The sequence below is a fragment of the Mobula birostris genome, chromosome 2, assembly GCF_030028105.1.
Source record: "Mobula birostris isolate sMobBir1 chromosome 2, sMobBir1.hap1, whole genome shotgun sequence".
Taxonomy (NCBI): domain Eukaryota; kingdom Metazoa; phylum Chordata; class Chondrichthyes; order Myliobatiformes; family Myliobatidae; genus Mobula; species Mobula birostris.
The window spans coordinates 138,295,014-138,319,668 of NC_092371.1; the positions used below are offsets into that span (position 1 = coordinate 138,295,014).

General features: G+C 37.9%; 1 protein-coding gene across 4 annotated transcripts in view; it reads right to left on the reverse strand.

The window, feature by feature from the left end:
* Positions 1–273: 273 nt before the first annotated feature.
* Positions 274–24,655, reverse strand: part of LOC140191713 (3',5'-cyclic-AMP phosphodiesterase 7B-like) — a 169,029-nt gene continuing 144,647 nt past the window's right edge. For all 4 annotated transcript variants that reach the window (XM_072249398.1, XM_072249409.1, XM_072249381.1 and 1 more), the window contains 7 exons: positions 22,027–22,127; positions 18,778–18,909; positions 17,369–17,460; positions 16,757–16,901; positions 9,191–9,287; positions 4,419–4,499; positions 274–1,995 (listed from right to left, as the gene is read on the reverse strand). In XM_072249398.1, the coding sequence (XP_072105499.1) occupies positions 1,787–1,995; positions 4,419–4,499; positions 9,191–9,287; positions 16,757–16,901; positions 17,369–17,460; positions 18,778–18,909; positions 22,027–22,127 (857 nt within the window). In that variant the 3' untranslated portion in view covers positions 274–1,786. The remainder of the gene's footprint in view (positions 1,996–4,418; positions 4,500–9,190; positions 9,288–16,756; positions 16,902–17,368; positions 17,461–18,777; positions 18,910–22,026; positions 22,128–24,655) is intronic.

Sequence of the window (24,655 nt, forward strand, 5' to 3'; positions counted from 1 at the left end):
CTGTAAGGCTTGTTTACATAGATTACAGGAATGTACTTTAAAAACCTAACCTCTAAATCAGAACAGTGCCCACGGGATGTTGATTGAAGTTTAGGTGTACATATAACTGTAAGAGGAAAGTTATTTATATATAACATAGGAGGTTTATATTTATGTATATCAAATTCAAGGTTACAAAGAAATAGGAACTGGCTGTTCAAACCCACAAGCTTGCCTTACCCTAATAGATTATGGCGCAACTATACAGTTTATTTCCTTACCTCTGAACAGAAATACATACAAATGTTTTATTATTCATTAGAAAACAGAAGACTTTATGACAAAACATTTCTGCAACTGGGTTGTGAATGATTTTCATTCACAGCTATAGTATAACAAATAGTTCCAATACCTCTTTTTCTGGGATACGGCCACATGGTATTCAGACCTGATCTGTTTATTTCTTATTTGTACATTTTAGAAAGAAACCTTCACCTTCTTGAACCTTGTTGGTATTCTGGGAATTTGGGAAAATGGCAACTTCTTTCAAAACTGTCAAATGGTTTTCAACTTGAATGGATTGAAATAAATTTGCCTCCTTATCCTCTTGAGGCAAATGGAAATAATCCTCAATGACCACAGCGAACAATTACAAATAAATTTAAATAATGTAAGAAAAATATGGAATGTTTACATTGTTATTGAATTGTTACTTTTTTAACAATAGAAATAAAACTGCTTGCTGTAATTAGTAATTACAATTAGTCTAATACAAAGAATGTTTGTGCTTAATTATCAAAACAGTAAAAATATGGCAATGGGTGCAACATTAAGGCTTTATAGCTTTAAAATTTTTAGTGTAATATAACTATTTACATTTGTTCTATAGTTCTAATTTTTGGCTTTTGTTTTAATACCAATGGTATTTATTGTTCACAGTGAAACATATTCTCAATGCAGAATTCTAAATGTACCGATCTTTCTTTTCTTCTTGTCCCTTCTATATAATATTTACTCCTAGAAAAACAGACACACTGGGACAGATTAAAACCTGGAATTGTGTAAGCTTTGTAAGTGATCATATTTACATCTCTCCATCTTAAATTTTATTGTTATTATAACTATACAAGAATGAATTTAAACATGTACTCAGTAGGTATGCAATCCAGTTCTGAATGCCACATCTGCTTTCTAATGTAAAAGGTACAAAAATGAAAAAGTTTGGTTGTCATTCCCAAAAAAGTATTATTCTCAGTGCATACTTAAATCCAAGAGATTGAGAGTTCTTTCAAAGCTGGTGTTTAGCAACAGTGCAGCCCAGCTGAACAGTTGAATATTGTGTTCTTCAACAGTTGACATTTGTAGTCAAAGCCACATTGCTGAACAAGTTTTGTTACTGCACCACGAAGTTCTTTCAGAGGCTCTTCCATCTCTATTCAGACTCATTTTTAGCCAAGGCTGTCCCTAACAGTATAAATCTAGGTAAAAAGCTTTGAGCCTTAAGCTTGATAATTTGGGAGTGAAGTTTTGCTTTTGCTGAAATTCAAATACTAAGTCTTTTTTTATTCAATTGGAAGGCTGCTGAGGTAATATATGGCACATGTTTACAAAACTAAAGACGAATCAAGAAACTTAGTAAAGATGAATTGTCCTTCAGTGTCAAATAGTCTCTTCCTACTTTTCCACTGGAGGTGTTCTTCCAGTCCTCAAGATTTCTTCACTTCGCTCAAAAGAAAATTTTGAGAAAGAAAATGTCTGTGAAGAAAAACATGGCATTTTTTTTACTGGACTATTTAATTGAGTTAGATCACTGGTGTTCAACTTCCTGAGAAGTTCTGCTTTTGTCTTCATTCACTTGGGCTGTACTTTCCTCACTATTATGTCGTCTGAGAACAAGTCCTCGCCACCTTGCCTTGTTCTTTCGCAGGTGGCTCATCATTGTTATGGTCAAGCTTGTGTTTTCAGTAAAACGGGACCATTCCACAAACAGGGGCTCAACAATGTAACTCATAAAACCTGAAAACAAAAGGAGAGTACTAAATTAATGACATCTTCACCTTAATTCAAAAGCAATTAATAAGTTAGGCAAAATATTATGCAAGAGAACACAAGAAAGGAATTGGGGGGCTAAAAGAAGGTATGAGGTTGCCTTAGCAGACAAGGTGAAGGAGAATCCTAAGGGATTCTACAGAGATGTTAAGAGCAAAAGGATTGCAAGGAACAAAATTGGTCCTCTGGAAGATCAGAATAGTAATCTATGCATGGAGCCAAAAGAGATGGGGGAGATCTTAAATGGATTTTTTGCATCTGCATTTACTCAGGCAACAGACACAGGATCCATAGTAAAATGGCATCAACTTCATGGACCCTATTAGAGAGCAGGTGTTTGCTGGCTTGAGGTCAATTAGGGTGATAAATCCCCAGGGCATGGCAAGGTCTTCCCTTGTACTCTGCGGGAGGCAAATACAGAAATTGCTGGGGCTCTAGCAGGGATACTTAAATCATCCTTAGTGACAGGAGAGGTGCCAGGGGATTGAAGGATAGCCAATGTTGCTCTGCTGTAAAAGAAAGGCTCTGAAAATAAAGCAGGAAATTATAGCCCAATAAGCCTGACATCTGTAATGTGAAAGTTATTGGAAGGTATTCCAAAGTAACAGATATCTAAGTATTTGGATAGACATGGACTGAATAAGGATAGTCAGAATGGCTTCATACATGGTAGGTCATGTCTAACCAATCTTATAGTTTTTCAAGGAGGTTGTCAGGAAAGTTGATGAACGCAAAGCAGTGGATGTTGTCTACATGGACTTTAGTAAGGCATCTGACAAAGTCCCCATGGGAGGTTGGTCAAGAAGGTTTAGTCTCTTGGCATTTAAGAAGAGGTTTTAAATTGGATTTGATATTGGCTTTGTGGGAGAAGCCAGAGAGTGGTAGGAGATGGTTGCCTCTCTGACTGGAGACTTGTGACTTGTGGAGTGCCGCAGCGATCGATGCTGAGTCCAATGTTATCTGTCATCTGTATCAATGATCTGTATGATAATGTGGTAAACTGGATCAGCAATTTTGTGGATAATACCAAGATTGGGGTGTACTGGACAGTGAAGAAAACTACCATGGTTTGGAGCAGGATCTGGACCAGCTGGAAAAATGACAGAAGGAATTCGATGTTGACAAGCGCAAGGTGTTGCAATTTGGTAGGACCAACTTGGTTAGGTCTTGCAAAGTGACTAGTAGGGCACTGAGGAGTGCGGTAGAATAAAGGAGTCTAGGAATACAGGTCCATAATTCATTGAAAGTGGCATTACAGGTAGAAAGGGTTGTAGGGAAAACTTTTGGCATATTGGCTTCTATAAATCAAAGTATTGCGTACAGGACATGGGATGTTATGCTGAAGTTGTACAAGACATTGGTGAGGTCTAATTTGGAGTACTGTGTTCAGTTTCGGTCACCTACCTACAGGAAAGATATAAATAAGGTTGAAAGAGTACAGAGAAAATTTATAAGGCTGTTGCCAGGTCTGGGGGACCTGAATTATATGAAAAGATTGAATAGGTTAGGATTTTATTCCTTGGAATGTAGAAGATTAAGAGGAAATTTGATAGAGGGATACAAAATTTTGAGGGGTATAGATAGGATAAATGCAAGTTGGCTTTTTTCACTGCCATTGGGTGGGACAACTAGAGGTCATGGGTTAACGGTGAAAGGTGAAAAGGGAAAAGGGAACATGATGGGAAACTTCTTCACTTAGTGCGTAATGGACAAGCTGTCAGTACAAATGTTGAATGTGAAGTCATTTTCAACATTTAAGAGAAGTTTGGATAAGTATGTGGATGAGAGGTGTATGGAGGGCTAAGATCCTGATACAGGTCAATGAGAACAGGTTGTTTAAATGGCTTATCAAATTCAGATCTATTTTCAAGTTGATGCTTACTGCCAAAACACCAGCCACTCAACAGCTCTGAACTTAGGTGAGTCATTATTGCGTAAATTCCTAAAACACACACTATTTCATGTTGAAGGTACAGGTTCTGGACAGCTAGATATAGGTCTGCAGCATGATCTATATCCACCTAGTAATATTTATATGCAAACATTTAGGAACATGGTGAAGATCTCTAATATTTAAAAATATTGAACTTCAAAAAGAAAATATGCAGGGGAAATAAAGACTCTGGTTCCCTGCTACAAAAGAGGAATAAAGGCTTCTTAATAGAAGAAAATGGGATGAGTAGGCCCAGCTTCTAAATCTGCTGCACTTTATATCATATGGACCTGTCCTAGTTTTCCAACCTTACAAAACATTACTTCCCCTTGAAATCTTTAAAAGTTGAAACTTCACCATGATCTTATACTATGCAGAGGGGCATTATTTTAACCTGTCCTTTCTCTACAATTTTCAAGGCAAAATAAGTCTGTAAAAAGTATCAAATTTATTTTACCTATTTGTATGCTGGGTATAGTATCTTTCAGCTGATTGCACAGTGGACTAACTTCAAGCTTCAAACGTTCCTCTAAGTCACCTGCAAGCCAAGTAAGAAAGAAATAAATGAATAAAAATTATATCACATAATACAATGTTTTCATACCTTACGCATTAATTGTGTAGCTTTAAATTAATCAGTGTGCTACTGTGAATATACAGCTCATGATCTAATACCAAGTCTCCAGTATGTATGATGACTTACACACTCAGGCCTCTGAGCATGGAACATGGCATTGCCTTATGATATTGTTGTCAAATAGAGTCTTTAGAAATGGCATTGACCTTGAAAGGATGAATACGCCTTCACTGGAGGGCAAAGTTTACTCCAGTGTGAGGTTAAGTGCTCAAGCTTTGAGGGTTTGGGCAGGGGTACTCAACGATAACTATGATTCCGGCAGCCTATTTCAGTGTATCTGCTCCCATCACCTACATCAAAGTGGCCCACCCAGGGTTACAGAAGCAGTGTGTGTGGGTGAGTGAGAATGACCATTTATTGCATACATGAAGCATAACATGGAAAAATACCATTTCTTTAAGACTGGTATTGATTTCCCACACAGCCCACATTTTCATGTGATTAAAAATTCTTACGACTGAATTCTAACCTGATGTGAATAGTTTTTTTTTGAAGGAATCTGGAAATGACCATTGGGAATATATTTTGATCATGTAGAGAGGGGTACAATTAAAAGATGGAAGATGGGTAACTTATCTGTCAGATTACATATCAAATGGTGAGTGATTTTAAGACCAAACATGCAATAAAATCATTTTCAGTAAAATATAACATTATCAAACTTCTTGAATTTCATTTAGCTATACAAGTGGATTGTTTTCAATCTATAATTAAGCATACTTAACTAAGTATTAATGACGTTTTTTGTAAAGTAAATAAAAGGAAACAAATTTAAACAGACTTTCTAAGCTAGCCAACCAAATACAGAACTCTGATTATCCATTTTGTTTTGGCACATATAGTTTACTGGTAGCATTATGTACAAGTACGCTTTTTTTATTTGAGAACAAAGAATCAGGAATTCATGACAGCCATTATGACTGAAGGATCCCGATCTGAAACATCGACTGCCTATTTCCCTCCACAGACGCTGCCTGCTAGATGAGCTCCTCTAGCAGATTATTGTTGAGAGTTAGGTACAAGATCAGCTGAATGAAGAGAACAAGGAATAAATGCAATGGTCTAATCAACATTCTCTTGACATAAGGTAATGCTAGCAATCACTTATTAGTCAGGTCAGATTTTTGGGATTCAGTTATCCTACACATAGTGGCATATCTAAGGTATGGCAGGTATGGCGTGTGCCCTGGGCGCCACTTGAAGGGGGAGCCACTGAGCAGTTTCTACTAAAGTCAGACAAGCCATTCTCGAATAGTCAAAAAAGAATTTTCTTCAGATGTACGATCTGTCTTTGATTATTATGGGTGAGAAGCACTAGGATGGCCTTATTTCAGAGCATTGTGTAAGAAGACCATGAAACGTTTCTTCACGAAGGAGGAGGAAAGTGGGGCTGAAGGATGGAAGAGATGAAAGTTGGAGGTGGAGGAAGCCAAGAAGTCGAGCAAGTTCTTCATGCCCTTCTTTGAAAAGGCCGGAACAAGTAGTTTGACACATTCCATGGAGTCGCCTGCACCTGCTACAAGTTTGTTAGAATTCGAAGGTGGATCAAGTACAAATGCATCACAAGCCGAGGAGGAAGTCAAGTCAGATAAATCCGAATATGAAGAGATTAAGAGTGAGGCTGCCACAGAGAACGTGGACATGACAGGAGGGGAAGACGATGGTGGTGGTGGCGATGTTGAATTTATTGACGAGATTTTACCTGACAAGATTGAACCTGACGACACTGAACCTAGTGAACTGGATGGTGTCAAACAGCCTCAAACTATCATACCAGAAGTGATTGAACAGCGTGATATTGGACTTCTGAAGTTCAACAAGGATACTGGAAAAGCATTTCTGCCTGACGCACTGAGAACAGAAATAATAAAGCTGGGCTCAAAGTACTTCCAGAACAGTGAGGGGCCTTTCCTACCAACAAATAACCACTTGATGAACAAAACTTGGTTCAGGAGGAAATTGGGAAATGGTTGTGGTGAGGAAGTGACATGCTCATGGCTGGTCTATTCCCCTTCTAAAAAGTCTGCATTTGTATCTGTTGTCTTCTCTATTCCCAGTCAGGCCATCAATCTTCATTGGAGCAGGAAAGTGGATTCAACCAGTGGAAAGCACCTGAAAGGATGAGTGTTCATGAAAATGCCAAGAATCATCAGGAATACTTCACAAAGTGGAAAGAAATGGAAAGAAATTTAGCTGGAAACAGAGGAGTTATTGATGCAGTATTTCAGTCACAGATTGAGAAAGAAAAGCAGAAGTGGCGTGATATCTTGACAAGAATCCTTCACTGCATAAAATCCCTTGTGACTCAGAACCTGGCTTTGCAAGGACACGGAGTCACTTCAGCTAGATGATGACTCCAATGTGGGAAGTTTCCTTGGCTTACTGAAACTACTGGCCATCTTTGACCCTGTCATAAAAGAAAAACCTCACTCATTTGGAAAGTCATCCTGGATCCACGTCTCATCTTTCACCGGGTGTGCAGAATGAATTCATCCATATGATGGCATCCACTGTTCAACAGAGTTTACGGAGAAGCATTCGTAAAGCCAAGTACTATGATCTCATGTTTGACTCGACTCCTGATCAGGCACACCGTGAGCAGATGTCAAAAGTAGTGAGGTATGTGGAAGTTGATTTTGAGAGGAAAACAGTCCGTGTTAGAGAGTCCTTCCTTGGTTTTATCCAGATAAGCTGGAAGGATGCTGAGAGCTTGGTTGAAGACATCGTGAAACAGCTAGAGAAGGATGAAATGGAGCTACAAGATTGTCGGTCACAGTGCTATGACAACACTGCCATGATGGCTGGACACAGAAGTGGTGTTCATCAAAGAATAAGTGAGAAAAACAACCCGGCAGTGTTTGTGAATTGCGACAATCACTCACTCAACTTGGTGGGCGTACATGCAGCCAAGCAGGATACAATGATGGTGATGTTTTTTGGAACCATCGAAGCTCTCCACGTGTTTTCCCCTCATTCAACACAGTGCTGGGAGAAGCTCAAAAACGCCATGCCTGTGGTTGTTAAGTCAGAGTCCGAAACCAGGTGAAGTGCAAGGACAGAAGCAGTGAAGCTCGTTAACAAGTACCTTGAGGAGATACTTCAAGTTCTCCAGATCATGATAGACAATGAAAACGAGACCAGTGAAACAAGAAGTGACGCAAGGCAGCTGTACAACCGCATGTTGAGCTACGATTTTCTGATTTTGCTAGGATTTTGGAACAAAGTACTCATTCGCATTGACCGTATTCAAAAGAGGCTGCAGGATCCTAGCATGAACTTCTATGATGTTGCCCTGGATTTGAAAGCCCTCCGAGATAATTTTTATGATGAAAGAGAAGTGTTGGTCAGTGAGTTTCCAAGGAGTCGGTCTCTGTCAAGAATGGAATATTGAAGTTGAAAGGTGTCAGAGATGAAAGAAACGAATGGCTGATGAGAACTCAAGAGACGCTGGGTTAACAGCTAAGGAGGAAATGGAAAGAGTCATGAAGGGAACACTCGACCACCTTCGCAGAGAAATAGACAGAAGGGTTCACTCATTTGCACGACACTGACGCCAAGTTTGGGTTCCTTCTCGATGTCGAGCAACTGTATTATGGCACTGACAGTAACAACCTAAAGAAGTGTGAAAATTTGGGCGAATTGTACAGCTCTGATGTTGATGGACAGCAGCTATATGAAGAAATTTTGGATTGCAGAATGTTGCTATCGAGGCGGGTCAACACGAAAATATCAAGACCTGAAGAGCTTCTTGAATTTATTGATCGGTATGGAGATGAGAGCATCTTCCCCAATCTTCAAATTGCTATTCATGCTAACCATCGCAGTTTCCATCACCAGCTCTGAGGGAGCATTCAGCAAGTTAAAACTAATTCTTCCGTATTTGAGAGCCTCCATGGGTCAAGGCAGACTCTTGTGATCTTGCTCTGCTGAGTGTAGAAAGAGAAGAAACTGAAAAAACTGACTTTGATCACATCATAGACCAATTTGCCTCAGTGAAAGCAAGGAAGATGCAGTTATAATTTTCATGTCATGCCATACTTTGTTAATTAAAAGAATAATGAGCTTGACTTGTATTTTTGAGCTGATATTATGGTAAAGTTATCTAAAAGATGGGTGTCAGATGTTTGGACAGGGGCACAATTTCAGTGCTTGCCATAGGTGCTATTTTCTGTAGATACGCCCCTGCCTACACAGGTAGAAAAGATTTTACAATGCCATTCATGAAATGATTTACCAGTAGTAAGAGAACCTCAAATCAGAGATCAACATCTCAATGTTCTTTTACTCTCAAATAGAGATTTTAAAACACCATTCTCATATGCATCAAAGACTGATCTATTTAATTTAATACAGAAAATGAACTGAGGAATAAAAGTGTGGCTTGCTGATAATTTAATATTTTTGGAAAATTAGTAATGCACATATTTTTTCAAAGTTATACAAATCCAGGATTTTGAAATAATCAAGCTGAAGGACTCACTCCTTCATTCCCATTGTAAAATTTTCCGAATTTCTGGATTCTGTAGCCTTGAGAAAACCATGAATATATACTGTAAGTCACGTTTCCATCATAGCGCACGAGTCCCACTAACCTTGTCGGTAAAATTCCTCACAGACTTTCTCACTCCATTGCCTGCTCATATCCCAGACCCGACAAGGATTACAGATATCTGCACACTTAAGTGCTATCTGAATAACAATCCAAAAACACAGAAAAATTACCTAAGCAAATACCAATTTTAAGATTAATTTTGAAAACAACTTGTTATTGAATGATATAGAAGTTCTTGAAAACTGCCAGTTACCTAGACTCAAGACAAAATACTTCCTGTAAATTACAGAAATTATACATTCAATTAAAATCTGGTCTGAATATTGCATAATGTGTCTGCACTATGAAACTTACATAGAAAGCCATGCTAAAGAAATCATAATTTTTAATTGACCTTTGCAGTAGCTCAGTAAAACTGAATAGAATATCAATTTCAGGCAACAAGATATAGAGAGGACATGATGAGCTGATCCTCTCCATTTCAGTTAATCTTTTTTTAATATATGACATTTCTTTATTCTCTTTACTCTCATATCAGTCAAAGTTCAAAGTAAATTTTACTATCAAAGTACATATATGTCACCATATACAATCCTGTGATTTGTGTTCATCAGCAAATCTATAGAATAGTAATTATAACAGGATCAATGAAAGATCAACCAGAATGCAGAAGACAACAAACTGTGCAAATGCAAATATAAATAGCGATAAATAATGAGAACGTGAGATAAAGAATCTTTAAAACTGAGATGATAGTTTGTGGGTACATCTCAATTATGGGGCGTGAGTGTAGTTATCTCCTTTTAATCGACAGCCTGATGGTTGAGGTGTAGTAACTGTTCCTAAACATGGTGATGCAAGAACCGAGGCTCCTGTACCTGACGACAGCAGCAAGAAGTAAGCACGACCTGGGTGGTGGGGATTTATGATGATGGATGCTGCTTTCCTACGACAGCGTTTCCTATGGTAGATGTGTTCAATGGTAGGATTTTCCATTCAAAGGCATTGGTGTTTCCATACCAGGCTATGATGAAGCCAGTCAATACACTCTCCACTACATATCTATAGAAGTTTCAGATGTCATGCTGAATCTCTGCAGACTCCTAAGGAAGTAGAAGTGCTGACCCACTTTCTTTGCACTTGCACTTATGTGCTGGGTCCTCTGAAATAGGAACACCCAGGAATTTAAAATTGCTAACACTCTCCACCTCTGATGAGGACTTGCTGATGGACCTCTGGTTTCTCTCTCCTGAAGTCTTTAATCAGTTCCTTGATTTTGCTGACACTGAGTGAGAGGTTGTTGTTATGACTCTGCTTAGCCAGATTTTCAATCTTTCTCCTGCATGCTGATTCACCACCTTTGATCTGGCCCACAACAGTGATGTCTTCAGCAATCTTGAATGTGGCAGTGGAGCTATGCTTAGCCACTCAGTCATAGGTGTAAAGAGAGTAGAGCAGGGGGCTAAATGCACAACCATGTGAGGCACCTGCGCTGATGGAGCTTGCAGAGGAGATGTTAATCCGAACAAACTGACAGATGTGATCTCCATTTTCAACATCTTGAGGGGGGAGATACTTGTTGTTCCTTTCTATAGTCTCCAGAACTAACATTCTGCAGACAAGAAAGGAACAGGGAATACTAAATTGCAATTTATCACTGATACCCAGTTCTTGCAAATAGATGTCTGAAATAGTTAACTGCATGGAATAACCTTTAATTAGAAAATAAGAGCTAACAATTCCAAGAGACTGTCAATAATGGTATTTATTCATAGAAATTTAAGGCAGACAATAAAATAGTCAAGAAAACTAATATGATTAATGTTTTCATATGGAAGAATCTGAGGTACAGTGAATTAATACATTGTTATCAAATATTATAACCAGAAACAAGGGTTTAAACAAAAGTACACATTTACTGATTAATTGATGTGATATATTTTAAGTTCCACAGCTGTAAGTTGGGGGACCCATGGGAAAAGAAGCACCATGTGGAAGGGCACTTTGGGCTGGATGTCATAGACCAGATTGCTGTTCACTAGTGACATTATCTTTCTTTCTTTCTTTTTAAATCTTTTTATTGAATAAGTATACTTACTAAAGGGTAAGCCATGTAGGCACTAATACACTGTTAGAATATAATAAAATTACAGGAGATATTAATACAGAAAAGAAAGTGATACAATGTAATTTAAACATAACATACTAAGGTAACATAATAGTATACTAATTTTTATATATATATATATCAATAGAGAAAAGGAAAAAAAAACACCCCAAAAAAACCCACCGTGCAACTAAACTAAAAGCAAAGCAAAGCAATGGGCTAACTTGGAACCAAATAGAGTTAAAGAACTTAAAATCACGTCCTCAAACCCGACCTCCATTAAAAACAGTAAAAAAAAAACAAGAAGGGTATATAAATATGGAGCAAAAAAGAGAAGAAAAAAAATTACATTAAATGAAAATATTGAACAAAAGATCTCCAGGTCTGTTCAAATTTAAGTGAGGAATCATAAAGATTGCTTCTAATTTTCTCCAAATTCAAGCATAATATCGTCTGAGAAAACCAAAAAAAGGTGGTTGGAGCGTTAAGCTCTTTCCAATGTTGTAGGATACATCTTTTTGCCATTAAAGTAAAAAATGCAATCATTCTACGGGCTGAAGGAGAAAGATTACTGGAAATTTTAGGTAGTCCAAAGAAAGCAGTAATAGGGTGAGGAGAGATATCTATATTCAATACCTTTGAGATAATATTAAAAATGTCTCTCCAAAAAGTTTCCAAAGTAGGACAAGACCAAAACATATGAGTTAAAGAGGCTATCTGCCCCGGACAACTATCACAAAAAGGATTAATATGAGAATAAAAGCGAGCTAATTATCTTTGGGCATATGTGCTCTATGAACAACTTTAAATTGAATTAGGGAATGTTTAGCACAGATAGAGGAAGTATTGACTAATTGTAAAATCCGCTCCAATCATCCACGGAAATAATAGACCCCAATTCCTGTTCCCAATCTACCCTAATCTTATCAAATGGAGCTTTCCTAAGTTTCATAATAATATTATAAATCATAGCCGATGCACCTTTCTGACATGGATTAAGGTTAATTATAGTATCTAAAATGTATGTAGGAGGAAGCATTGGAAAAGAAGAAAGTATAGTACTTAGGAAATTTCTAACTTGTAGATATCTAAAAAAATGTATTCTTGATAAATTATATTTATTAGATAATTGTTCAAAAGACATAAGGGAACCATCTAAAAATGAATCCAAAAACCGTGAAATACCCTTAGTCTTCCAAATTTGAAAAGCACGATCCGTAAAAGAGGGAGGAAAAAATGTTACCTAAAATAGGAATCACTAGCCCAAATTGGTTAAGATCAAAAAATTTTCTGAATTGGAACCAAATACGTAAGCTATATTTAACTATCGGGTTAGATACCTGTTTAAGGCGTTTCAAATCAAAAGGAAGAGAGGAACCTAAAATAGAGCCAAGTGTATAGCCCTGAACAGATTGTAATTCCAATGCTACCCATTTAGGAATGGATAGTATATCCTGGTCAAGTAACCAAAATTTCATATGTCGAATATTGATTGCCCAATAATAGAATCTAAAGTTAGGTAATGCTAAACCTCCATCTCTCTTAGCTTTCTGTAAATGTATTTTACCCAGTCGACATTATCTTTAATAAAATTATGACATACAACTTAAGCATAATGAACACTGCTTTATCTGCTCTATTGAATCTTTGGTCACTAAATCTAATAATAATAACTGCTATATTAGAGTCACGTTTTTATTTCTAGATCTCCAGAAAAATAGCCATAGACTGTGTTCTGCCAGCCAGCATGTGAAGAATCTGTCAAAAATGATTGGCATCTGTCATTATCAGGTTCCACATTTAGGCAGGCATCTTCCAACAATTAAAGTTCTATACTCTACAACCTACTGAGTTCAAGAATTGTGGTGACCGGTGGGCATAGGCTCTCACATTTCCCCATCTATTCTTCAATTCCTCACTTTAAATCAACTTAAGGGACTGGAACTAGCTAAGTACTGTAATGTGAGCTTGCACTGCTAAAGGGATCCGAACGTTAGAATGCTCAGTATCACTGTGGAAGTCCCAAATTTGCTGCTGCACTCAACCAATGCTTTCCAAGTATACTGTAAGTTCCAACTCTGGACTATAACAGCAACATAAACTTACTGGACTCATTTATGTTTCTGAATTTACCTGCTAAAATTGCAGTCTGGAATTTGTGGGAAGTGTGAACACAGCTGTTTAATGGAGAGGTGTGGTTGTTGGGGAGGTAGGTATCTAGTCATTTATATTTTTGAATTTTTTTGTGTTTGCCTTAAAAATTTTTAATTGTTTAATAATTTTAAAAAATAGATTTTGAATGCTACTGAATTCCAATATTCAGGTCCTTGAACAGTAATTAGCCTAGCCTGAGAACATCATTTAAAAAATTAACATCTTTGATAGGACATTTGGAAGCCCATTCACATAGCAACATAATGTTTTGCAAGGAGAGACCTCAAATACAGACAATAACCCAGTTGTTCCTCTCCAAAGCCAGGTAGCATTACCACAATATGCTGTAATCCTGATTTACTGGAGGAAATAAAATTTTACTGAATGAAATTTGTATGCTCAGCATACTCAATTAGAAATATTTCAAGTAAAAGTGTATTTTATAAATTTTTAAATTACATCTAAGTGTTTTGGGGCAGGTGAGGCAAAGTGTAAGTTTGCAATTCAAACAAAAAAATGAGTCAAGACAGGTTTAATACTTAAGAGACCATCAGAGTGTAATAGCTTTAGTGCAGTGCTAATAAAAGGCAGTCATCCTTTACACATATTCACATGCTTAAGGAATAATGGTCTGGACCTTCCACTGACTGGTGCGTTGTCCAAATTTATTGGTCACCTGCCTATTAAAATCAGAATAACAAGTCAAAGGTTGTGAATTGCTGCTGAGTTAGGACCTAGCAAGCCCTGTCCATGGAATAGCTTTGATTGAATATCTTGGACAGTCACAAATCAGTCCATGTAAATAATTAAAACTAAAAAAAAAATTAAACATACTGAAAATTTAAAAAGTTGAAATGAAACACTTAAAAGTATTATGAAACAATTAAATATTCTTGAACCAACTCCATGAACTAAATAAAGAAAATGAGCTTATATTTGCTGCCCACCCCAGTGCTCTCAACAGAATGGACAGCTGTATTGTGTCTGGTCAAACCCAAGCTAACTTCACAGCCCACAGAAATACAGAATTCCTGTAATCTTATGCATGAAAGTCCACACAGTTCTGAGTAAAACTCCTTTATGGAGATTTTAGGCTCACTAATTTATTATGACTTTGCCAGCTCGACTAAGATGCAGGCACGCTTGGCTGCAGTGGCCACTCTGGGCCCAATCAAGGTTGTAGTTGTTCACTCTTTACCTCTTATTTGCTATCGCAAGACACTGCTGGTTATCAAGAACATCAAGTACTGCAAGTCTACCCTATCAGTGAGTTGCTCGGTAGCCACGGAGCTGGACTTGGTGCGGACCGTGTTGATGCCTGCTACAGGAAGGTGTGCAAACATAGAACATAGAAAACCTACAGCACAGTACAGGCCCTTCAGCCTACAAAGTTGTGCCGAGCATGTCCCTACCTTAGAAATGACTAGGCTTACCTATAGCCCTCTATTTTACTAAGCTCCATGTACCTATCTGTCTCTTAAAAGACCTGATCGTATCCACCTCCACCACCGTTGCTGACAGCCCATTCCACGCACTCACCACTCTCTGAGTAAAAAACTTACCCCTGACAACTCCTCTGTACCTACTCCCCAGCACCTTAAACCTGTGTCCTCTTGTGGCAACCATTTCAGCCCTGGGAAAAAGCCTCCGACTATCCACACGATCAATGCCTCTCATCATCTTATACACCACTATCAGGTCACCTCTCCTCTGTCGCTCCTAGGAGAAAAGGCCGAGTTCACTCAACCTATTCTCATAAGGCATGCTCCCCAATCCAGGCAACATCCTTGTAAATCTCCTCTGCACCCTTTCTATGGTTTTCACATCCTTCCTCTAATGAGATGACCAGAACTGAGCACAATACTCCAAGTGGGGTCTGACCAGGGTCCTATACAGCTGCAACATTACCTCTCGGTTCCTAAATACAATTCCATGATTGATGAAGGCCAATACACCGTACGCTTTCTTAACCACAGAGTCAACCTGCGCAGCTGCTTTGAGCGTCCTATGGACTTGGACCCCAAGATCCCTCTGATCCTCCACACTGCCAACAGTCTTACCATTAATACTATATTCTGCCATCATATTTGACCTACCAAAATGAACCACTTCACACTTATCTGGGTTGAACTCCATCTGCCACTTCCCAGGCCAGTTTTGCATCCTAACAACGTCCTGCTATAACCTCTGACAGCCCTCCACACTATCCACAACACCTCCAACCTTTGTGTCATCAGCAAACTTAGTAACCCATCCCTCCACTTTCTCATCCAGGTCATTTATAAAAATCACAAAGAAAAGGGGTCCCAGAACAGATCCCTGAGGCACACCACTGGTCACAGACCTCCATGCAGAATATGACCCATCTACAACCACTCTTTGCCTTCTGTGGGCAAGCTAGTTCTGGATCCACAAAGCAATGTCCCCTTGGATCCCATGCCTCCTTACTTTCTCAATAAGCCTTGCATGGGGTATCTTATCAAATGCCTTGCTAAAATCCACATACACTACATCTACTGCTCTTCCTTTAAACACATTGAAACACTCATCCTCAAAAAATTCAATCAGGCTCGTAAGGCACGACCTGCCCTTGACAAAGCCATGCTGACTATTCCTAATCATGTTATACCTCTCCAAATGTTCATAAATCCTGCCTCTCAGGATCTTCTCCATCAACTTACCAACCACTGAGATAAGACTCACTGGTCTATAATTTCCTGGGCTATCTCTACTCCCTTTCTTGAATAAAGGAACAACATTCGCAACCCTCCAATCCTCCCGAACCTCTCCTGTCCCCATCGATAATGCAGAGATCATCGCCAGAGGCTCAACAATCTTTTCCCTCGCCTCCCACAGTAGCCTGGGGTACATCTCATTCCATCCTGGCGACTTATCCAACTTGATGTTTTCCTAAAAACTCCAGCACATCCTCTTTTTTAGTATCTACATGCTCAAGCTTTTCAGTCTGCTGAAAGTCATCACTACAATCACCAAGATCCTGGTGGTGCGAGTGACTGCCTTGGACTTTTTTTTAAAATTGTGATTGCAGGACCCTGTTGGACATTGGTAATGTAGAATACTGCAAACACAAAATAATCTGCAGACTGGTGTGGGCTTGTTCTTGCTGCCAAAATTCGGGCACCATCAATCTACAGGATATGACACTCAGGGATTTTTTTGTGTGACTGTATGTCTACTGCTATCTTATATGTGCTATATGTGCCTTGGACTGTGTATGACTGTTGGTACTGTATCTGGCACCTTGACCCTGGAGAAACACTGTTTGGTTTGGCTGTATTCATGAGTATTCATGTATGGTTGAAAGACAATTAAATTTGAACCTACCTGCAATATGAAGTGCTTATGATCTGCATCCTCCAATGATAAATCTCTGTTGTCCGAATGAGCTTTCATTCTTCTAAGAAATTCATTTTGTCGGCTAATATCTGTGGCCAGAATGAGAGATCCTAACTGTTGTTCAATGTCTTGTCTGTAACAAAAATAGATGTGATTGTCTCAAAATTGAGGACTCTATGATTGTTGATTTTGTGTGTGATGAGGAGGTGCCTTAGAAAGCCAGTGTTTCCCTACGAAGAAGTGGAATTGGAGGGAAAGCTCCAGTGACTTCAGTTAATTACATTTTTACCATAGGTGCACCTTTTCTAATTGAGTTGAATCATACACTTGACCAACAATGTATTGAGAGTTCCTCTGTCTTTACTGATATTGTCCATTCTCATATAACTTGCCATTGAACCAAAACAAATGCTGTATTTGTATCCTACTATCTTGTTTCCAGTGTGGCCTCTATGTCACATTTTACCATCATGAATTCAAACAGCAATAGAGTATTTGGTTCACTTTCTGCATATGCTCAATGCACAATTAAATGTAACTTAAACATTAGACAATGTTTTAGTAGAGACTGTCAAATTATTACAGATAAGCTTAACTCACATTGTTTCTGCAGGCAGGTGAGCCAGCAGCCCTGATTCTCGGAGCATTCCCACAGTAGATCTCCAGTGGTGATTCTCCAGTACAGAGATGTTCTTTAAAGAGAGCAAATAAAAGAAATGAAATCCATTCTTTATTTCCATGAAAGCCTGCTGAGTGATACAAGGTCTATAAGACCAGTTATAGATCTTAAGAGGGAGGGTAGGAGAGACCACTACATTCTTCTTCAGCCAACAAGTGGGCATATGAAAAGAAACAATGCTGGCAATAACTTTGTTCTAATATACATTATAGCTTATAAAAGATTCATCTTCCTTCACGTGGCCCAAATGATAGTGGCAATTAATTATGCAACAAGCTATTTCAGGAATATATACACTATGATGATTTTAAAGGGCAAGTTAATATTTGTTACATTTTAAGCGCAGCACATGTTCCATGGTAAAGTTAAAGGACGTTGAGTACTGAGGATAGGTTACTTGCGGTGTGACAACTACTGATGGCCTCTGACCACATGTGACACACATTTCTTTTGTGTCATCTCTGATCCATTAAAGTAGCCCTTCTGCCTTTCAAAAGTGTAGAATTACATCTGGGCTTGGTACTACATAAGTCCCCATATGGATTATTTCTACTCCTGTCTCTTAAGACTGCTTTGCCGTGCAGTAGGCCATGAAAGTAAATCATTCCCCTTCTATTTAGCCTCAGTAACTTACAATTAGCTTACAGCTTCAGTCAGTCATTTCAGCAATGCTGTCTGTATACCAGAATGGGATTGAGTGGGATTCCTAGGCACCTGTAATTTTTGATGCAATTTTTCTCTTTGCTGCCAAAATATGAATGCTGAACTGTAATGCTGAAGTGACCACCTTATGCCAGCAAGGTCTCAAAGCCACCCAAGTGGAAGGAGATATCCCTCTAACTCACTGGTCTAAATCCTTATTCTAATATGTTTTATTGTGATATCCTACTGATAACAAGTCACCAATCTGAAAATTACTAATTTATTTCAATTCCTTTTTTTCTGAACTTTAACCAATTTTCTTTGTCAATGTATTATTCCAATTCCACATTCTAATTTCTGAAGTAATCTTTCATGTAGGAACTTAATAAATGAGTATTACTCACCGAGCAAATAATGTAAACACTACCTTTCATGAACTGGCACGTGCCAGTTCATATTTATTTCTCTTCAACTTAAATGTTTGTATACTTATCAACCATAAAGTCTTTAAATCATTAATAATCTAACCATGATCACTACAATATTAAACAATCACAACAGTAAAAACTGCTGATACAGTAATTTAAGCATTAAGAAAGAATATCTCACACTTGTGCTATTATTGACAATTATCATTTGTAACCACTACAGTTTAACTGGCCAAAATATAATAGGTTTTAATTTTCACCTGATATAGACTGGCTAAATGATGCTTGGTTTTAATTAAAAAAGGCTGGTTGACTCCTGGATGATCAACATCGTGGGCTGCAGCTGCCATCAAGCCAAGCATGATATCAAGTGGTGTCAAAAACCGGGCAAGCTTTAATGCATGTAAAATACAAAGGAAAATTATAATGTACGGTATTTGTAATCCTTTTAATGCTGATAAGTGTCATGTTATAAAAGATACAAGAATAAAATCACACTTACACATAGACACAAGAGATTCTGCAGACGCTGGAAATCTAATACGACACACAAATTGCTGGAAGAACTCAGCAAGTCTACAACATCTATGGAGGGGAATAAATAGTCAACAGTTTGGGCCTAGATCCTTTGTCAGGATCAGAGGGTCTCAGCCCGAAATGTTGACTGTTTATTCCCCTTTGTGGATGCTGCCTGATCTGCAGCTTCTCGTGTATTAGTCTTACACATAGAGGAATTTGTGGTTTCTGCTGGGCTGAGAGGATGGCACAGCAAACCTGGGTAAAATGCTGCTTTTCAATGACTATGTAGTGATTATGTAATATCTCTCAATGCTATATTCTCTTCTGTACCATCACATTAAAATCCATTGATAATGGTAACATTCAGAACCCTAGCAGATTTTGCTAATGCAGAAACATGTTCTCAGTTAATTGTGTGGTTAACCACAGATTTGGTTGAAAGATGGTGCACAATAGGGAGGGAGTTAGGTTAGGAGTTGGTAGACTTCTTCATTTAAATTCATTTTTTAACAGGCTGCAGCCAATGATTAAAAGAAATCACTGTCTTTATATCAGAGAATTTTTTTTAGGAAAATGAAATTCAAATAGCAAACTGTGAGGAAATCACATCAATTTGTTACTGTCTCAATTTGTAATAAAAATATTGAAAAAAATCATTAGTTCCTCAGCTAAGCATATGGTTTACGCACCAGTGTTTCAGATTTACCCACCCGAGACCCCTACCTGTATCTAATCCCACAAATGCAAAATGCATCTGTTACATATATCTAGGGACATTAATTCTTAAACAGAAAGTGATGAAAGTGTGTAGAGATCTATACTTTGTTAGGTGAAAAACATCTGTCAGATCTAATGACAGGGCAGTGCAACTGGTGGAGCTGACACCTAACAACTGCAGGAACCCGGCCTCAATCCTGAACTTCAGTGTTATCTGTGTGGAGTTTGTACATTTCCCCTACGGCCCCGTGGGTTTCCTCTGGGTACTTCAGTTTCCCTCCACATCTCAAAGATGTCGGTGGGTTAATCAGCCGCTGTAAAATTAACCTAATGTGTTTGGGAGTGGTAGAATCTGGGGTAATTAATGGGAATGGGATTAGTGAAGGATTAGTATAAATTGATAGACGGCACAGGCTCAGTGGGCTAAAGGGCCTGTTTCCGTGCTACATGACTAACACCCAAAACTTGTCTATTCTCTTTTCAGGTGCTGACGGACGGTGTGTAGTAATTTGATTTTATTTCTGATTTTTAGCTTTTGCGGTTTATCTGTCACCTGATCCTGTCCTTGAATTTACCTAATTTAAAGATAAAATTGTTTGATGGAAAAGGGTAATTAAAGTGTGAAGAGTTCTTTTGAACTGTTTTATGAAAAAGATGAAAGACAAGCTTTAGTTCAGAAATTTAATCAATAAACACTTGTATAACTTAATCTTTCTGGGCTTGATTTTTTTCAGATACCATAGGATACCTCGAATGAGTATAGATTCAACACAATATGAATATGTTAGCCTAATAAGTCTTTATTATATGTCTGTCTCTCCCTAGATGCCCAAGTGATCTAATCCTGTGATTATGTGCAATTTAAGTTATTTAGACTGTAAACCAAAGTACATGAGAGCATGCAATCTTAACCAGCAACCACATCCAGGCACATTTAAATGAAGCCACATGATTGTGGGAAATCCTGGATAGAAGTTTCAGCTATTAAGCTGATCATTAACCCATTTATATTCTTAGCTGGAGTGACTCTGGGCCTGAAGAAGGGTTTCGACTTGAAATATCAACAATTCAAAGATGCTGCTCAACCTACTGAGTTCTTCCATCACATTGTCTGTTGTTCCTTTTAATTCTATACTTCCCTACCCTGGGAAAAAGACAATCTATCCAATCTATGCCTTTCATAATTTTATAAACCTTTATGTATTGTATTTATTTGCACAGTATTTCTTTTGTACGTTGGTTGTCCGTCTTTGTCTGTTTATATGTAGTTTTCATAAATTCTATTGAATTTTTCCCGATTGATGTCTACAAGAAAATGTATCTCATAGTATATGGCAACATATACTGTATGTACTCCGAAAATAAATTTTCTTTGAATTTTGAAGCTAGCCTCATATATTCCAGTGAGAATAAACATAGCCTCTTCAGTCTTTCCTCAGAACTACAACCCTCCATTCCAGGCAACATCTTAATGAATTTGTCTTACATTCTTTTTTATTGCTACATTCTTCCTGCTGTGTGGGAACAGGGAATGTAAACAAGTGATTTTCATCATTTGATTTGATACAAATTGGTTATAATCAAGTAAAAATTAACATGAACTAACATGTCATTATAGGTGCATATCTTAATATCTGATAATGTAAATATTATTATAAGTAAAATATCTTGAAAATGTAAGTTAATTTTAGCAGTGTGTTCAAATTGTACTGAATTTATTATAATGGTTTCCTTTGCTTTACATTTCATGAGATAAAACTTCCAATGCTGAAGTCAGTAAAATTACATCATTTTACAATGAAGTACTTGGACAGCATTTTAAGACGGGCAAACTAAGTTTTATTACATAAATTCTCATGAAATATTTTTCATTTCGGATTTCAGTCACTAACTGTCCTTTGACACATAAAAGGGCACAAAAACAGTTCACTTCAGTTTGAGAAACCCATCAGCTGAGCTATACTGTTAATACAAACCACAACTGTAGGGAAAATGAAGCCAATTTAGTCATTCCTTAAATGTTAAGTTTGCATGGTGAGTATCAGCAGGATACTTCGTGCTAGCAATTTTAAGGCTTAAGTTAATCCTCCCCCTTTACCAATGTCTGCAAATATAGTGCACTTCTCATAGAGGAAAGACCTGGCAGGTTGTCCCCATGCTACTTAACACTGATGAGAAAATTACTTTGTTTCCAAGCTTGTGTTACATTGCAATTTTTTGGCAAAAAATATTGATTACAAACAAAAGAAGTTTTAGAGAATATTTATTTATACCTTTGGTTCTTTCAGGTAGCAATGCATTGCCTGAGTCACATCAGCAGCATGGACTGCATTGTGATAAGGATTCTGGCTGTGGTAATCCTCTTGAATCATAACTGATAGAAGAAAAATAAACATGTACATATTTGTCACAAAGCTACCAAGAAAAACTTGAAGCAACTGCACAACTTTCACAAGTGTTTGTTTGCAACAGGTTTAACTGAATATATGTCATAAGCATAACGCATATTATTTCATAAGAAATGTAAACTCACTTAAACTGAGGGTGAACTTTCTCCAGTCTCCTGCCAACTGCTCATGCTGCGACTAATTTCATTGAAAGACAGCTAAAAGTACAGGAGAAGACTCCCCAAAATCTTGCTGTCCAAGACAGAAAGTGGCCCACCATATGTTCTCATCTGAGGTAATGCAACTGAGGACAATGATTCAATTCAGTGGATTCCAGTTAACTGGGGCATTTCGGGACAGCACATTTTGGCCCAATTAAGCAGCTAAAATAGTTAAATAGTTAAAAAGGTGTAAAGAAAAAGACAAACGACCATTTAACTGAGTAAGAAATTAGGTATTTAAAAGAAATACTGAACAAATCAGAACACTACCAATAGTACTACAACAATATAAAACTGGGTCTTAGTTTCTAATAGTTATCAACGAAGGAATTCATCCAGTGTGCATGGCCATTTTCTTCTGATTAACTGTAAATGAACAAATTCAGAGCAGACACCCAGTACAGATAATGGACTGCCTTCATACAACGATTGCATCCTTCAAATCTTCACTTTCATTGTAATATTCAAGATGATTGCTGATACCATCAAATTCTTCATAGTTCCTAATTTATTGAAGTAGTCCTATAATTTCATTTTCATTCCTGGCGATTTCCAGTATCTCTGAGCCTGAATGCTTGAAACCACAATGAGCAAAACAGCTCTGAATTGTCTTGCTGCTTATTTCTCGCCATCTATCAGTGACAAATAAAAAACACTGCTTTTTGAACCCAAACACTCTCACAAACACTGGAGATCCTCCACAAGTGTGTGTTTTTGTAGTCTTTGCAGTTGTAAAAATGCAGAAATAGCATTTGTCAATTTACTTTACACTCTATTCTGTCTATAAGAACACTGAGAGACCAAAGTCTTGTTGTGAGCTTCAAACAGTTCATTAACAATCTTCCAGGTATGATCATTTTTTACAATTAAAAGGCATATAAACAGACAGGTAATAAACCACATGCAGACCAACGGGATTAGTTAGGTTGGTTATATTGTACAAGTTTGTCAACTTCATCCAAGGTGATCTTGTAATATTGTTTAATATGGGCCACATCTGAGCTCTGATAAGAATCATCTTTTTTGTAGCACCTCCCAAAGCTCAAAAGCAACATTTCCAAATAGTGCTATTTGAACTCGATAACTTATTCAGCCATTATGGAAGAGGCACTGATGTTGTATTTTAGACCCACAGAATCACTTACACTGCACTGAAACAGAGCCTTCAGCTCAACTTGTCCTCGCTAACCAAGGTGCCTACCTTAGCTTGTCCTACTTGACTACATTTGGTCTATATCCCTCTAAACCCTTCCATCCCATTCACCTGTTCAAATGTCTTTTAAATGCTGCTTCTACCACCTCCTCTGGCAGCTCAGTCTGTATACCCACCACCTTTTGCATGGGAAAACCCCCTTTAAATCTCTTGCCTCTCAACTTAAACCTGTGCCCTCTAGTTTTAGACTCTCGGAAAGAGACTGTGACAATCTATCCCTGTGACAATTGTGCCCCTCATGATTTTATATACCTCTGTAAGGTATTCCCTCAGCCTCCTTAATGCCAGGAAAAAAAAGTCTTAACCTATCATGTTTCTCTTTATAACATCCATGTGAATCTTTTCTGCTCCCTCTGGCTAAATTACAGCCTTCCTGTAACTAGGCAACTACAATTGCACAAGTATAATCTAACCAGAGCTTTGTATAGCTGTAATGTGACGTTCCAGCTCTTATACTCAATGCCATAGCTGATGAAGGCATGGCATATGCCATCTTCACTACCTTGTCCACCTATTTTATCATTTTCAGGGAACCTGTATGACCAGCTCTCTCTGTTTAACAATATTCTCTGAGGCAGCATTGTTCAGCCTGGCCTAGCTTAACTGCCCTAAATGTATTCACTTTCCACTCATCAGAGCTATATTTTATCTTGCCATTTTTCTAGTTGATCAATATCCCATTATAACCTTAATCACCTTTACTGTTGTACAATGCTACCAATTTCTTGATATCTTGTATCCTGGAATAAAGCATTACTTTTGTGAGATGCTATTTCTTCAAAAAATTACATTAGCAGTTATTCAGTAAAAATCTTCTTGGGCTGCCCCTTGAGATTAGTGATTTGTTTTCACTTTGGTTTTGCGGATCCTGAGCTGACTAACAGGTCCACTGGGGGAGCTACAAACTCTTCCACAGATGAGGCCAAAGGTGATACTCTCCTCTGCCACTTAAGCAGGACTTGTGTGTAATCCTGATGATGACCTCAAGATCTCAATACTAACCTAAATTTTACTTCTCCACTTGGAGTTCTCATGGGTCAGGGATTTTTGGGAGTCAGTGAGAACATTGCATTTCTTCAAG